General features: G+C 48.1%; 1 protein-coding gene across 4 annotated transcripts in view; it reads right to left on the bottom strand.

Moving 5' to 3' along the window:
• The window catches only part of CD99L2 (CD99 molecule like 2), a 103,678-nt gene extending 87,111 nt beyond the window's left edge, over positions 1 to 16,567 (bottom strand). For all 4 annotated transcript variants that reach the window (XM_057717504.1, XM_057717503.1, XM_057717501.1 and 1 more), the window contains exon 1: positions 16,439 to 16,567. In XM_057717504.1, the coding sequence (XP_057573487.1) occupies positions 16,439 to 16,505 (67 nt within the window). In that variant the 5' untranslated portion in view covers positions 16,506 to 16,567. The remainder of the gene's footprint in view (positions 1 to 16,438) is intronic.
• Between the last annotated feature and the right edge of the window lie 1,328 nt (positions 16,568 to 17,895).

The following is a 17,895-nucleotide window of genomic DNA, read 5'->3' as shown; positions in this document are numbered from 1 at the left end:
CTGAAATACAGACAGTAAGTGATGGATTTGATTAATAAGGTCCCTGCTCTTAAGTAGGGATGAGGATGGTAAGATACATTTATTTATAACAGGAACAATATACATAAAGTACCTGGGAATCAATCAATCTAACAAGCAACGTGAAGTGCTCGCTGTGGACCAGAGCACGGCTAGGGTTAGCTCCAAACCTCCTGGTTCCCACTCTAGCGCCCTCTGCATTGGACAGACTTCCACTCAGGAACATGACCCAATAAGCACAGGAAAGGACACTCAACTTCATTAGCCACTAGGGAAATGCAAAGTAAAACCACAATAAGGTACTACTCCACACTCATTACAATGTTTTTCCCAAAAAAAACAAAAACAGAAAATAAGCATTGGTGAGAATGTGGAGAAACTGGAAACCTCACACGCTGCTGGTGGGATTGTAAAATGACGCAGCAGCTTTGTAAACCCGTCTGACAGCTCCTTAAGAAGTAAAACACAGCATTACCATATGACCTAGCAATTCTACCCAAGATAATTGAAAACTTAAGTCCACACAAAAATCTGTACCTGAATGTTTACAGCAGTATTCATAGTAGCCAAAGAGTAGAAACAACCCAAGTGTCCATCCTTGGATGAAGAGATAAACTGTGCTGCACACATCCGATGGAATACTACTGAGCCACACAAAGGCAGGAAGTGCTGACACCTGCTACAATATGGATGAATCGTGTCAACATGATGCTGATTGAAAGAAACCAGATATAAAAGGCCACACATTGTATGATTCCACTTCTATGAAGTCTCTAAAATAGGCAAATACACAGAAACAAAGCAGACCGGTGGCTGCCAGGAAGGAAGAGGGGTGGAATGGGAGTGGGGCAGCTGAATGGTATGGGGCTTCTTTTTGGGGTGACAGAAATGTTCCAGAATGCCCAACTCTCAATATACTAAAACCCACTGAATTGTGCACTTGAAGTCGGTGAATTGTATGGTATGTGAAAATGGCACTACTTCAACTTGTGGGAGGACAAGGGAAATCAGCCGGCTACACAAAAGCTTCTGCAGTTCAGAGGCAGTGGCTATAAAGGTACCACCTGCAACCACGGGCAAGTACCTTCACGACATTTTGCCTGTTTCTTCCTCTCGAGGGAAGATCAGGCCCTCCAAGAAACCCACCCTCACCCTCAGTCAGCCCTCTCTTCTCTTCTGAGGTTGCAGCCACCTAGCTGCTGCCCCTTTCCTTGAGGTCATCCTCTCCTGACTTCCAGCATACTCCCTCTTAGTGATGGAGCGGAGCCACCTGGCAGCGGCTGGATTCTCTCTCCACCCCAAGTTAACCTAGTGCGCTGTGGCCTGAGCGCCCTCCAGATCCTGTCCTCGGCGCCTTCACCTCCTCCCGCATCTCCAAAACCCTTCACTCACCTCACTTTGCTAAAGGCAACTCCATCCCCCTTCTGCACAAGAAACGGTACCACCTTGAAATCCCACCCTCTGGTCTCGGCCCTATCTTCCCAATCCTGGCCAGACCTTCTGCCCCAGCAGACCTGCAGAGCCTGCCAGGCAGCCCTTTGCCAGCCCCTCCTGCTCTCTCTCCTTGGTGCTTTCAACTGACTCCTCTTCCTTCCCCACCTGGCACAGTCCCAGCATGGTCGCGGCCGAGACCCGAGTCAGCATCAGCCATCCCTGTGACTACGTTCTGCTCTCACCCTACCAATCCCCAACTTTGAGAGGAGAATCCACTCTCTAGCCCCACTCCACTGGGAGCTTCTGGAAGCAAGGCCAGTGCCCAAGTCACCTCCGTTGGCCCAGCACTGAGCAGGGTGCCTGGAGGCACTTAATTAACGCCTCCTGGAGGGGACCGAGTATGCCAAGCAACCTCCAGCCTGGCCACATTCTGGGGCGGCGCCCTGCTGCAGTAGCAGGTCTCACATCCCTGTGCTGACTGGCATTGGCACAGCTGCCAGTTCAGGGTTTGTGACTCAAGCCAGGCCCTCGGGGTACCTTGGCAATCCATGCTCCTTAATCTGCTCCCTTTATCACCTGAGATCACTCCTTCCAACCCTTAGCTGTCTAGCTGGCTCCCCGCACTCTCGGCACAAGACTGTCTCCGCCTCCATGGACCCCCTCGGCCACCTCATGTGTGTGTGTGATAAGAACAGGAACAACAGCTGATGTGAATGGAGCACTAAGGTTCACACGCTCTCTCTTCCCCCTCTCCCAGCCACCCTGTCGTTAGGTACCATTATCCTCAGCCAAATGCTATGTACAAATGTTTACTGAAATGTAATTTTTAACAGCAAAGACCTGAAGTCTACCTTAATATCCATTAGAAATCATGCACTGAAAACACATTACAAATTACATAATACTCACAATATAAGGTTATATAGATAAACAAGATAAAGATACATCAATTTGTGTTTCTAGTAATGGCAGGATACATTATTTGGAGCAATCTTCCAATTAAGAAGTAAAACAGGTGATTTTAAAAAACATACCCTTAAAAGCACTGAAGTGACAAAATGGTAAAAAACAAACATGGCAAAACCTAAGAGACAGCAGGAAATCCAGAGATTTAGGAACCCATGGACACCCAGTTGGACAAGCTTTGCCTTTGGCAACCTTCCAAGACAGGCAAAGGGGACTGTAGTTTGGGACCATGATCATCTAAACTGAGGAATCTATGTATTACAAAATTCTTCCCACGTTAGTCTGGGACTCCAGAGGACTATACCCTTGGGGTAAGGGTGACACAGAAACAAACTTGCCCCTTCCCGATTCAACCTCCAGAGGATTGCGAGGAAGGCTGACTTGGTGCTGTGAAAACAAAGGGGAAAAGTTAGGCACTTGTTTTAAGTGGTCCCAGGCTAATAATGTCCTAAGGCACCTGGCAAAGTCAAATACAAATCTTCTCTGGAAGAAGGTACATTTATCCTAGACTTCAAAGAATCCCCACATATATATTTCAAGGGCAATGAGTAGTACACAGCCAAAAATAATCAAGCACATGAGGAAATAAAGCAACATGTGTGAGAACCATAGAAAAAGAATCGATAAATGAGCCAACACTTGACCAGGCAATTCATAAAGAAATCAAAGTGGACAATAAACATAGGGAAAGATGCCCAACTTCATTAGTAACCAGAGGGATGAAAATGAAAATATAAAATTACACACCCACTAGCAAGTAAAATTATACTGGACAGTATCAAGTGTTGCTGAGGCTGTGGCACAACGGAAACATTTCTACATTGCTGATAAGAATATAAAATGGTACAACCACTTTGGAAGACAGCGTGGCATCACCTGCTAAGACTGAAGTTACAAATACTACATAACCCAGACACTCCACTCCTAGGTAGAACCTAAGGACAGCAATGTTCAAACTTTTTGGCCTTATACACTCAAAAGTTGAGGATCTCAAAAAGCTTTTGTTCATGTGGGTTATATCCATTCATATTTATCATATTAGAAATTAAAACTGAGAAAACTTTAAAAGACAGGAAGAATCATACACCATGATCAAGTGGGGTTTATCCCTGGGATGCAAGGATTCTTCAATATACGCAAATCAATCAACATGATACATCATATCAACAAATTGAAGGATAAAAACCATATGATCATCTCAATAGATGCAGAAAAAGCTTTTGACAAAATTCAACATCCATTTATGATAAAACCTCTCCAGAAAATGGGCATAGAAGGAAATTACCTCAACATAATAAAAGCCATATATGAGAAACCAAAAGCCAACATCGCTCTAAATGGGGAAAAACTGAAAGAATTCCCTCTAAGAACAGGAACAAGACAAGGGTGTCCACTCTCACCATTATTATTTAACATAGTTTTGGAAGTTTTAGCCACAGCAATCAGAGAAGAAAAAGAAATAAAAGGAATCCAAATTGGAAAAGAAGTAAAATTGTCACTCTTTGCAGATGACATGCTATTATATATAGAAAACCCTAAAGACTCTACCAGAAAACTGCTAGCACTGATGAGTTTAGTAAAGTAGCAGGATACAAAATCAATGGGCAGAAATCTCTTGCATTCCTATACACTAACAATGGAAGAGCAGAAAGAGAAATTAAGGAAACTCTCCCATTCACCACTGCAACAAAGAGAATAAAATACCTAGGAATAAACCTGCCTAAGGAGGCAAAAGATCTGTATGCAGAAAACTTTAAGACACTGATGAAAGAAATCAAAGACGACACAAACAGATGGAGGGACATACCATGCTCCTGGATTGGAAGAATCAACATCGTGAAAATGACTGTACTACCCAAAGCAATTTACAGATTCAACGCAATCCCCATCAAATTACCAATGGCATTTTTCACAGAACTAGAGCAAGAAATCTTACGATGTGTATGGAAATGCAAAAGACCCCGAATAGCCAAAGCAATCTTGAGAAGGAAAAATGGAGTTGGTGGAATCAGGCTTCCTGACGTCAAACTATACTACAAGGCCATAGTGATCAAGACAGTATGGTACTGGCACAAAAACAGAAAGGAAGATCAATGGAATAGAATAGAGAACTCAGAGGTAAGCCCAAGCACACATGGGCACCTTATCTTTGACAAAGGAGGCAAGAATATACAATGGAGAAAAGACAGCCTCTTCAATAAGTGGTGCTGGGAAAATTGGACAGCAACATGTAAAAGAATGAAATTAGAACACTTCCTAACACCATACACAAAAATAAACTCCAAATGGATTAAAGACCTACATGTAAGGCCAGACACTATAAAACTCCTAGAGGAAAACATAGGCAGAACACTCTATGACATCCATCAAGGCAAGATCCTTTTGGACCCACCTCCTAGAATCATGGAAATAAAATCAAGAACAAACAAATGGGACCTAATGAAACTTAAAAGCTTTTGTGCAGCGAAAGAAACCATAAGCAAGACTAGAAGGCAACCCTCAGAATGGGAAAAAATAGTTGCCTATGAAACAACGGACAAAGGATTAGCCTCCAAAATATACAAGCAGCTTATGCAGCTTAATACCAAAAAAGCAAATAACCCAATCCACAAATGGGCGGAAGACCTAAATAGACATTTCTCCAAAGAAGACATCCAGATGGCCAACAAACACATGAAAAGATACTCAACATCACTCATCATCAGAGAAATGCAAGTCAAAGCCACAATGAGGTATCACCTCACACCAATCAGAATGGCCATCATCACAAAATCTGGAAACAACAAATGTTGGAGAGGGTGTGGAGAAAAGGGCACTCTCCTGCACTGTTGGTGGGAATGTAAGTTGGTACAGCCACTATGGAAAACAGTTTGGAGGTTCCTTCAAAAACTAAAAATAGAACTACCATATGATCCAGTCATCCCACTCCTGGGCATATACCCAAAGAAAACCATAATCCCAAAAGAAACCTGTACCATAATGTTTATTGCAGCACTATTCACAATAGCCAGGACATGGAAGCAACCTAAATGCTCATCAACAGATGAATGGATAAAGAAGATGTGGCATATATATACAATGGAATATTACTCAGCTATAAAAAGGGATGAGATGGAGCTATATGTAATGAGGTGGATAGACCTACAGTCTGTCATACAGAGTGAAGTAAGTCAGAAAGAGAAAGACAAATATTGTATGCTAACTCATATATACGGAATCTAAAAATGGTACTGATGAACTCAGTGACAAGAACAAGGACGCAGATGCAGAGAATGGACTGGAGAATTCGAGGTTTGGGGGGGCGGGGGGTGAAGGGGAAGCTGAGACGAAGTGAGAGAGTAGCACAGACATATATATACTACCAACTGTAAAATAGATAGCCAGTGGGAAGTTGCTGTATAACAAAGGGAGTTCAACTCGAGGATGGATGATGCCTTAGAGGACTGGGACAAGGACGGTGGGGGGGAGTCGAGGGAGGGAGGGAATACGGGGATATGTGTATAAAACCAGATGATTGAAATTGGTGTACCTCAAAAAAAAATAATAAATAAATAAATAAAGGAAAATATAAAATAAATAAATAAAACACAAGAAGACACAAGCATACATTCCATTAGCAATCAGTGTAAGGATGTTACACGTCACATCAACTCTCGAAAACACTGTACACTCATGAGAAAATAATGCAAAATCCACTAAATATCTTAGTGTGATCATGAAAATAGCTAGACCTTGCAGACTCCTGAAAATGCCTTTGGGGGCCCTCCAAGGGTCCCCAGACCACAGTTTAAGAACCAGTACCCTAGATACATATATACAATGGAATACTACTCAGCCATAAAAAAGAATGAAATAATGCCATTTGCAGCAACATGGATGGACACAGAGACTATCATCCTAAGTGAAGTAAGTCAGACAGAGAAAGACAAATATATGATATCACTTATATGTGGAATTTAAAATATGACACAGATGAACTTATCTACAAAATAGACTCACAGACATAGAGAACAGACATGTGGTTGCCAAGGGGGAGAGGGAGCTGGGGAGGGATGAATTCGGAGGTTGGGATTAGCAGATGCAAACTATTATATACAGGATGGATGAACAACAAGATCCTATTGTAGAGCACAGGGAACTCTACTCAATATCCTGCAATAAACCATAATGGAAAAGAATATGAAACAGAATGTACATATAACTGAATTACTTTGCTGTAACAGCAGAAATTAACAACATTCTAAATCAACTATATTTCAATAAATTTTAAAAAAATGAACCAGTACCCTAGAGAAACTTGTACATATTTGCATAAGAATGGTTATGACAGAACTGCTTGAAACATTCAAAAACTGGAAAGAATCCAAACATCCATCAATAAGAGAATGAATTTTTTTTTAAACTTGTAGTTTTTTCAAAACAGTGGAATAACACAGAGCAATGAAAATGAATGAGCCACAAATACACACAACAGATCATCAGCAATGGTGGGGGAAAAGCAAAACAGAAAAGCCTACACAGACTATAATTCCATTTCTACGAGGCTACAGGACAGGCTAAACGAAACTGTATTATTTAGGGCCACATGCACAGGTGGTAGAATTACAAAGCAAACAGAAAAAATGACTGCACAAAAGGCAGGCTAGTGTCACCTCTGGGGGGAGAGCGGGGCTGTGATCAGGATGCGCACTTAGAGGTCCACCCAGGTGCTGTCAGCATTCTCTTCTTGGCCTGATTGGTGATGACATAGATCTTCACTTTATACTTATTTGTTAAAGGCCTTGCACACTTTTCTGTATCCATGTCATATTTCACAATAAGGAAAAAAGCTATATACACAGTTCAATGCTAATAATGTGAAATATATTTTTCCACAGAGAAAATAATACTATTGAAATACTGTACTCCAGGGACTTCTCCAGTGGCCCAGTGGTTAGGACTCAATGCTGTTACTGCCAGGACCCTGGTTCAATCCCTGGTAGGGGAAGTAAGATCCCACAAGCCATTCGGCATGGCAAAAAAAAAAAAAAAAAAAAAAAGACTATTCCAATACGTTAACAATGGTTAACCCTGGGTTATGGGGTTTGCATTTTCTCAACACTTTTCTACATTTTCCAAGTTTACTACAAAGAGCATATATTACTCTTGTAACCATGTAAACACCTGGTATTGTCAGACTTCATTATAGTTTGTAGCTTGCTGGATGGTATGTAATTTTATCTTATTACAGTTTAATTTGCATCTCTCCAATTACTAATGAGGTTGAGCATCTTTTCATATGTTTGTTGTCCAATTTGATCTCTTTTATGAATTGCCTGGTCAAGTCTTTGGCTAATTTTTCTGTTTACTCTTTCTCACCGGTTCTCAGAACACTGTAAAACATATTTAAAAAGACAAGGTCGTCAGCTAAAACTGAAACTAATAAGGATCAACATAGAAAGATGGGAAGAGCCAACTGTGGGAATCTATGCAGAAAATAACTACCTAAGGAGATTGGTGATGCACCTGATCTATCTAGGATGTGCTCAAGCCTCACCAAGGAGCCTCCAGTGTTTTCCTAGAGTCAGCTGGAGCTGCTACCAGTCCACGAAGGTTGGCTGTGATCTGATTTACTCTAACAGGTCTATCCTGAGGCAATGTGACCATGACAGAAAACTTCAGTGACTCATGAGGAATACTGAAAATGGAGAGTGGAATCACAAAGAACACATCTGTCTCTACAGTGGCAGGTCTCAACCTGGGCGGTTCTGTCCCCAGGGGACATTGGGCAATGTCTGGACTCATGTGGGGTTGACAGACTTGGGAGGGGGGTGCTATTGGCATTGAGTGGGGAGAAGCCAAGAATGCTGCTCAGTATCTTACGATGCACAGGACAGCCACCTCCCGAGGAATTCTCCCACCCCAAATGTCAACAGTGCCATGGCTGAGAAACCCTGCTCGATAGCCTCTACCCAGGGTAAAAAGTGCCCAACCTTCTGTGAACCTTCTCCAAGTAGGAACAGTCAAATCCCTGAGCTGTCCCACCTTGATGGAGCTACTCCAAAGCCCTGGAGACCCTCCACTGCAACTATCTGGGGGAGGAACTTCTAGCCAGAGAAGAGGGCAAACATGAAGCTGCCAGGGCGATGGAGTGCTTAGCGTATTGGAGGACCAGCACGCCAGCCCCGGGCAGGGGTGGAAGCCAAGGTTAGGGTATGCGTAGGCCCCATCCTGTTGGCACTTGTAGGCCACAGTAGGGGTTTAGGTTTTATTTTCATTACAACTGGAAGCCATTGGAGGGTTCTGGGCAGAGGGATGCAATGCGATTTAGGTCTCTAAAAAAATGGTCTGGCTGCTGTGTGGAGGCTGGGCTGTAGGGGGCAGGAGTGGACTCTGAGACACCTGTTGGGAAGTCGCTGCCGGTGCTCCAATGAGAGGGGACGGTGGCCCAGCCAAGGGAGGAAGCCAGAGAGGAGATGAAAAGTGGTGGGAGTCTAGATGATTCTGAGGGTGGTCACAGGCGCGGTCTGCTGACAGATCAGATGCGGGCTGTGAGGGCAAGAAACCTGTGGAGGAGTGGCCAGAGCTCCTAGCAGGATGGGGCTGCCAGTTCCTCGGGTGGGAGGAGCAGGTTTGGAGGCAGCCAGCAGCAGCTCAGGTTCACACTGGGTCTTCTGCGAGGCGTATGCACAGGGCATGGAGCCTTCGGTTGCTGGATTATGGGGAGGTCCGGGAACGCTGAGGGAAGGGTGAGGACTCGGTAGGAGAGGAGGACAGCTGAACCGGAAGAATTTCAATACCTTAACACCAGCAAGGAATCAGACAACCACGTGGGGACGCTGAATGCAGGAACCTGGAGGTCAAGAGAGATCAGGGCTGGGAATAGAAACTGAAGAGTCAAAAGCATGCAGATGGGATTTCAGTTAAAGCCGTGAGGCTGGTGAAAGCACCTGGGAAGCGAGTGCAAATAAAGCAGGTGGACTAGGCCCAAGGCATCCCCACAAGCCCTGAGGTCAGAGAGGTGAGGGAAAATGACAAGGAATGACCTGTGTGGCTTCCCAGAAGCCAAGGGGAGAAAGTGCTTCCAGGGGAGGGTGTGAGCAGAGATGTCACATGACCCTTGGATTTAGCCACGCTGAAGTCATCGTTAACCTTGGCCAGGAGCAGCTGCCGGGGAGGGCTGAGAAGCCAAATGTTGGGAGGAAATTAGTGGGAGCCCAAAATTACTACAAGTCCACATGGTATACTCTATTTTAGGAATGAAAGATTAAAATATAGCTCTTGTTTGTTTCTTTTTAGGCACTACTTTGAATTTGTGTTTGTTTGTTTGTTTGTTTGTTTTTAAAAGCTGGATGACAGAGCCAAATGAATAAGTGGCGAGAACGTAAAAGGGATCACTCCCAAAAGACAGCCCAGAATGCTGCAGCAGGCCCACGGGATATGAAGAGCAGCTAAATTAGAACTGCTACTGGGACAGTCCTTCCTCTGAGCTCACTGGGACTCAGAGCCCAGCTCACTAATTCTGCGGGCACTTTGGTTCTGGTCAATAAAGGCCTTTGTAAACGAGAGCCCCTAAATGCTCATTAGAACCAGCAAGCAAGCAAGGAAGGCAGCCCTTGGGCAGGTGGCCTCTTTCCCATTCTTCTCCCCTCTGGGGAGCCTCACTTTGCTAATATCTTGACAACACAGCCTGTTTGCATTAGCAGTTAATTGGCTATTCCAACAATTCTGTGAGGCCGACAAAGCAGAGGTCAGCAGCCTCTTGGTGCAGATTAGGCAACTGTCGCCAGCAAATGGTGGGGCCGCACTGGAATGCAGGCCCCGTGTTAATTCCATCATCCCAGGCTAGCTGAAGCAGCAATAAACATAAAAAGAAGGTCAAAATGAGCCGTCTGTGCCTTGGCACTATTTTAGGGGTAATGAATTCCACACTGCGACAACGTTTCCTGCACAGGGTACCGCCTCTACTTTGGAAAATAATCCCGAACAGAACCACCTTGCAGTGCCAGCCAGATGCTATCTAACTGCTCCTTTAAACAGATGTTCACTGAGCTGGGGCACTCCTCTCTATGGGATTCCACTACAGTTTTCAAAGTGTTTTTGTTTTAAAGCTGCAGAACCCTCTGATATCTGATGAACAGCCCCACATAGAAAACAAACAAAAACAGAGCTCAAAAGGAGTTGAAGAGGAAGTGGCGGTCCAGGCCCATTCATTTCTGCACCACACTCCTGCTCCTCGGCAACGTTGCAGGCACGGCCGGGACAGAGAAGAAAGCCTGTCTGCTGCCCCAGGCTGCACCTGTTTCAAACGCAGCCATCAGGACTGGATGGGGGGGGGGTAGGGAATGAGAAAGGCCTTTTGGGACACAGCCAGTGGTCCCCAATACAGGTGGCCCACTGCACAGGGCTCAGTCTGCAATCTCCTTGTAAAGTCAAGTCAAACCCAGGCAAAAGAAATCCAGCTGCCTTCCAGGGCCCTCAGAGGTGCTTCAAAGCATTCACTGTCGTACCAAGAACATCACCGCAATCCAATTTTCTGCACATTTATTTTAAAATCCTGAACTTAGCACATTGGGGATTGAGTTAAAATGGCAAAATTGAAACAGTAAAGAAACGTTTCACAAGCTAGTTTTTTCAAAGCATGAAGAGGACTGCTAATATCACTTCTCCTAGCTTCCCCTTGCCGCTGTAATAAACGATGGCAAATGCAGCGGCCTACAACAACACACACTTTTACAGTTTGGGAGGTCAGATGTCCAACGCCGTCTCACCGGGCTGAAATCAAGGTACCGCCAGGGCTGCATTCCTTCTGGAAGCTGTAGGACAGAGCCTGTGTGTGTATTCCTTGGCTCCTGGCATTACTCTGATCCTGACTCCTCCACCTTCCTCTTCCATACTTAAAGGAACCTTGTCCTTTAATCAACCAGCATAACCCAGGAGAATCTTATTTTAAGCCCAGCTGATTGGCAACCTAATTCCATCTGCTACATTTAGTGCCCTTTACTATTGAGGTAGGAGACAGGCCCCGGGTTAACCTGCTGCAACAGGTTTCATGCTGACCTTTTGAGATAAACTACCAACAGGAATTAAGCACCCTGACTGGATGAAAGACAAAGCAGCCCACCGCAGCCTCACTTTTGCAGTGGAGACTCCCCAGCACAACACATGTGCAGAAGGGGTCCCAAGTCATCCTCCAGGAACGTTGGCCACATTGTAATATCATTATAATCTCATTAGCATGGCGGTTTTGACCGTTCCCCCCACTCCCCGTGGGTTTCGCTTAGGTACTCAGGGAAAAGATTTAAAATAGTGCTTCGTGGAAGCCCAAATAAGGAATTGCAGATGACAGGATGATAGGGGAGAGAAAGGGAGGGTCACCCTCATCTAAAACCCAGAAGACTAATCCCATATTAACTACCGAAACTACCCCTAGGGTGCAAGACATAGCCACCCCTACTCCACGAGTTTGCCTGTGTGCTCTCCCACACGTACTGTGCTTCTAATAAACTCTGTGCCTGCTTTGCAATCTTGGTCTCTGCTGAATTCTCTTTTCAAAGAAGACAAGGACCGAGGTCCTCCTGCTGGCCGAAATCACTATGTAACTTCACATTGTCCCAGGTTCCAGAGCTGAGGGCGTGGACATCTTTGGGAGCCGTTATTATTATTCCGCCGACTATAGCTTCCCACCTGCCACCATTTGGAACACTGACCTGCGGGAGAGATTTTCTCACCCATTTCTATTACGTGTTTAGAGTGACTTTAGGCTTTTGCATGCAAACCAAGATTGGCCAGTCAGTGGACCTGTGAGCCCGCCTCAGGGAGGGCAGCCTGGGTTGGAGAACAGGAACCCCCACAGCCAGGCCTCCCCCCACACACAGAGAGCTGCAGAGGAATACATGCCAAGTGCAAAGCATAGGAGTGGACACAGCAGGGGAAGCACCAACATGAGGTGGGGAAAGAATCCAGAACAGGAAAGTTAGTGCACCTGGAAAGGATCTTTCCTGAACTCACAAAAACCAAAACCAGCTGCTCCCACACTCCCGCGTGAGCAGCCAAACAGCCTCACCTCATCACCCTCATCATCTCTGCTGGAGGCAGCTCCAGGCCCTTCCTCAGAGCCTGCTGACACTGACGTGTGTGTGTGTGTGTGTGTGTGTGTGTGTGTGTGTGTGTGTGTGTGTGTGTGTGTGTGTGTGTGTGTGTGTGTGTGTGTGTGTGTGTGTGTGTGTGTGTGTGTGTGTAACACACAGTTTTGTTACCTGGTAGCCAAAATGATGGAGGGGAGGGGAGGGGAGGGGGATGTGACCTTTGACAGTGAGGAAGGGGCTGAAAGCCAATCAAAACAGGTGAGACTAAAAGGCAAATAGTCCCTAGACCCTGTCAGTCCAGTGCAATGACTGCGGTGCATAAGGGCAGCCCTGGGCCATGCAGGACAGGGAAGGTCCCCCTGCCCAGGAGGCACCATTGCAGGGACCAATGCTGCACTCAGGCAACCAGGGTTAAGCAGCTCTGGCCAATCCTGCAGGTGCCCCTGCGGCCTGTCTGGCTCAAACCCAATGGCCCGAGTTAGCCCACAGGGCTTCTGCCTGGATCCCAACGCCACCAGCACTTAGGGCCCCCTCTGCTCTCGCTCTCCCTGGCCCAACCATGCTCAAGGGTCCTGAAGACCAACCCCAACCCAGGGCTCACATGCTGCCACCTCCTCCATTGGTTCTGCTTGGACTACAGTGAATTTGTTTTAAACGGAGGGATAATCCACCTACCACACAACTCACCCTTTTAAAGCATACAATTCAGTGATTCTTGTACACAGCCATTCACAAGGCTGTACAACCACCACCTCTATCCAGCTCCAGAACACTTCCATCCTCCTAAAAGGAAACCTGGTGCCTACCAAGCAGTCACTCTTCATTCCTCCTAGACCCCGGCAACCACTCACCTACTTTTTGTCTCTGTGGATTTGCCAACTATGGACATTACCTGTAAATGGAACCATGCCACATGTGGGCTCTTGTGTCTGACTACCTGCACTTAGCATAATATTTTCAAGGTTTGCACTGTGTATTTTTTAAATGCGGCTGCAATAATAGTTACTAGCACAGAGCTCTCTCGGGGCCAGGGGTTAGGTGCTAAGTGCTTTATCCATCTGCGCTCATTTAATCCTAGTAACAACCCCATGAGGCAGATGGTGGTATCATCCCCATTTTCCAGATGAGGAAACTGAGGCATGAAACAGTTAGGTGACTTGCCCTGCGTCGCGGTAGCTCTGGGCAGGCTTGCTCCACAGCCTGCACTCTCCCTCTCTTGACTGGGCTACCTCTCTGTAAGGGAGCAGGCACTTGGAGATTTGCCAACACACTCATCACACATTCTTGGACATGTCTCACATGCCTGTGACCTGTCCTGTCCCTGGATATATCTGCATTTATGACCCCTCCTTTGGTTATTTATATTTGATAAACCGGAGTTCAAGTCCAAAACCTCACTGAGGTTTTTCACCTGAAATATGAGTTACCACTCAGTTACTTTTCAAGGCTGTATGCAAAAACCATTATGGACATCAGGACACAAGATGGGTCACAGTGCCAACCTTTCAGGGTAGTTAAGAGGTGTAAACGTGTGTGAGACACTCAACTTGCCTGCGTCTGGAGGGATTCCACAAATTGTGCTTCAAGGTTCTGAGTGCTTCCCGAGGCCTGCCAGGTTTTCTAGGTCACATCTCATTACTGAGGACCAGGAGCAAGAAGAAAGTGACTCTTGGGCAGGCCCACGTGATCCATCACTTCGAGGCTCCTGGAGAGCCAGTGGGTACCTGAGACCTGCTTTGTGTCTGTTCGACACAGCAGCTCTGAAAGTGTAACTGCCTGGATCCCCAGAGGGGACCACCGATGCAAAACCTGTATTTGTCATCTTGCTCTGCACAAAAGATCGAGGAAACTGGGTCCCTATCTTGAAGCAAAAGTTTCTCCTCGTTCAGCATTAATTAAAATTTACAAAGATCACTGGGTAGCAATCTTATATGGGTGGGATCCTGGCTCTATCTTTCCGAGTTATGTGACCAGGGGCCCCTCATCTGGAAGGCGGGGATAATACTTAACAAGCCAAACTCCTGGGGCAATTAAAAAATATATATGTGAAGTGGTATACAGCAAGCACTCAGGAGATGGTAGCTGGTGGTAGGGCTACAAATCTGAGGGTGACACATGCCTGGTTCCCTCAAGATACCTTCGTGAGTTGCTGGGCATTATACGGATGAATCAAGCCGAGTTCAGACGACTTTCCCAAGGCCAGTTGGCCAGGAAGGCATAGGAGAGCAGCCTCTAGGTGTACAGGTGTTATGCCTACTGCTTAAAAGCAAGGACTGTGGAATCAGACAAGCCTGGAATCGAGTCTTAGCTTTGCCACCTGAGGCAAGGTAGTTCACCTGTTTCCTCACCCGTAAAGTGGTTGCACCCATTTGCAGTTTCCTCCACCACTTTGTAAATCACCTAGTGTAACCCCTGATGGTGAAAACCTGAGACCTGATCATTTAAATTCCTCCCCTTCTCCATGCACCTACAATGTCGAAGACCTGCAGAAGATTAGCTTTGAAGGGAGTATCATTTTTCTACCATTTTTGTGCTTCCACTTTCAAGTGTTCCATATCATTAGATGTAAGTCAATCAAGTGATCATACTTTTTTCCCACAAAAAAGTATGATTGTAAACAAAATAAAAATCTTAACCCCAAAGGGAAAAATGAAAGAAAATTCAACAAGCCTATAACGTGCTTTATTATTCTTCACTGTGCTACCAATATAGTATATAGTTCACGATGTCTGCGCTTATTTTCTCCCCCATCAAGATGTCAGCTCCACGAGCACAGAGCCTGAATTTTGTTCACTGCTGCAGCATCAGTGTCTAGAATAGAGCCTGGCACCTTCTGTAGAATGCTGAATGGCTCTTCTTGTATAGACTCCAGGAGGGCTGCCTGCATGAGAAACATTTCTGCATCTTTTGCAAAACTACCTTGGACTGTCTACTGGTTTTCCAGTGTTCTTTATCAGTAACATAACTCTCACTAGAACACAGTCACAGGACACAGTTTTGTTTTTGCTGAGCTCATGTGTTTTTCACTAGCAGAATCTGCCTTTGTGTCAGGAAGCTCAGAGCACAATTCTGTGCTCAACTGCAATGCTTTCCTCAACCTCCTTTTCTGATGTGGAGATGAGGTAAGTAAGCGTAAGAAGATTCTGCTGGGACTCCTCGGCGACCCCATTTTTAACCACAGACTGCATTTATTCTAAGAAGATGCTTCTCAAACTTGAATGTGCCTGCGAATTACCACTGGATCAAGTTAACGCAGAATCTGACTCAGTAGGTCAGGGACGGGGCCTGAGATGCTGCATTCCTAACAAGTCCCAGGTGATGCCGATGCGATGCGGGCCTTGGACCACACTTTGAGTAGCTAAGAAACGTGCTTCCTTGATTTGGTAGAATTCTCTCTCCTCGTCCTTGGCAAAATATCACCAACGGCTCGACAACTGGGGCGAATACCAGAAGCACCTGGGGAACTGGTTAGACTTACACACCGCTGATCCTCGTCCACCCCGCATCCCCGCCGAGATCCTGACAAAGTAGGGGCGAGCACAGGAAGCTTCCCAGGTGCTTCTGCTGCAGGTGGCCTCGAAACACATTTTGTGAAGCCCTGCTTGAGGGAATAAGTGCTCTCTTCAAGGTTTACCAAATGGCAATCTCCGCGGGACAGCTGTTGTCACCGGTGGAGACACCTTGTTCAGAATTTTAAGGGGGGGACTATCCCGCTGTTTCTAGCAGAAGCAGGAGGGGTCCCGGTCCCTCCCCAGCGGCCACATGGATCGCGGCAGGATCAGCCCCCGCCCCATCGTCCCGCACTGCCCCGCCTGCCCGCGAGCTGCCTCTGCCGCAGGCCCCCGGGCGGGGGCCGGGCCGCTCATGCGCACCACCAGGCCCACGGGGCGCCGGGCCCCCGCCCCACGCGGGCCCATAGGGCGGGGTCCCCGCGTGCCCCCCGCCCGCCTTACCTCTCTGGACCAGAGTGGCCAAGGAGAAAGCGAGGCAGATGAGGAAAGCCGAGCGCCAGGCCACCATGGCTGGGAGCGGGTGACCCGGCCCAGAGGAGCACAGTTAGCGCGAGAGCGCCCGAGGGGAGGTCGGAGAGGCGCCGGGAAGGAGGAGGAGGAGCAGCAACGGGGAGGAGCCCGGCCGCCACTGCAGGGCCCCGCCCAGCACCCGCGAGCGCGCGGCGCGGCCCCGGGAGGGCGGAGGAGGGGCGCGCACTAGCGCGGGCGCCGGGGCGTGCCCGACTGGGACTGGGTAAGGTGGGGCGGGACTGCGACTGTGGCGCGAGGGGCGGGGAGCGCCTGCAGTCTCGGGGGCGGGGCCGCAGCCTGCGGGCGGGGCTGGCGCTTGAGGGGCGGAGCCCGCGGGCACCCAGCTGGTGGGGCGCTCGGGGTCCCGGCCAGCGACGGGCCCCTTCACCCGCCCCCGCCCTCCAGAAGGAAGTCTCAGAGGTGGGCCCTGCAGACCCGGAGCAGGCAGTCCACAGTGGCTAGGGAGCCGGAGGCGCCGGCCGGGAGGGTGTGCGGTGATTTCCACCCGGCGCGCCAGACTCCTCCAGGGCGCGCAGCAGGACCCGAGGCGGCGCACATGCCTGGTGCGTTCTGCCAGCCGGGTGACCTTGCGCAGGGCTCGTCCCCTTCTGGCCTTGGTGTCCTCCCGGTAAAGGGCTGTTCCCTAGGGGTCCCTCCAACTGCGGCCCCAGGACCGGGCACCCGCGCCCCTGTCCCCGTGGCCGAACTTGCTTGTCGGAACCGCCGGCTGCCCTCCCACTTAGCTGATCCTGCAGTGCAGCCCTGCCCAGAGATGAAAGAAAAGGGCCGTTTTCGTGTCTGGCCGCGGTTGGCAAACAGCCACGCAAATGGAGGAAACGAGCCTGAGGCCGGGGGCGGGGGGGGACAGGCGAGAGGGTAGTTGGGGGGCGACCTGGACCCGGAGCGTCGCGGGCCGGGGGGGCCAAGGAGGAGGAACAGGTTCAGCTCCCCGAGGCTTTGATGAATGCGCTGAAAGCGCGAGTTCACATCTGCAGAGTCGATCGGTAAACGTGCTCAGTGATCGACACAAGCGCTGCAGTCGTTTCCCATGAAGCCCTCAAAGCGAGTCCATCTCCGGGACCGGGCGAAATCAGATTCTGACACTGTAACAGCAAAATGCCCGCTGCAGCCTTTGACACGAACGCTCTCAGGAAGCGCTCCGGCCGCAGCCAGCTTTCCAAGACAAAGAGAAAGCGCCGCTGCTCCCCTGAGTCGGAGTCCTTGAGCCTGTCCCTGCCATTATTCCTCACGGGCTGCCCTGGGCCACATCCTCCTTGAGGGCGGCTACTACCATCTCCCTCCAGAGTCCCTTCGGTAGGCTTCTTGTGTCCCCCACGGGCCTCAACTCCATACCCCGCCCCCCAGTGGCTTCCCCCACCCTCTGAGAC

The sequence above is a fragment of the Hippopotamus amphibius genome, chromosome X (genome assembly GCF_030028045.1).
Source record: "Hippopotamus amphibius kiboko isolate mHipAmp2 chromosome X, mHipAmp2.hap2, whole genome shotgun sequence".
Lineage (NCBI taxonomy): Eukaryota > Metazoa > Chordata > Mammalia > Artiodactyla > Hippopotamidae > Hippopotamus > Hippopotamus amphibius.
The sequence above is the reverse complement of the archived record's forward strand: the minus strand, read 5'-3'. Positions and strand labels throughout refer to the sequence as shown.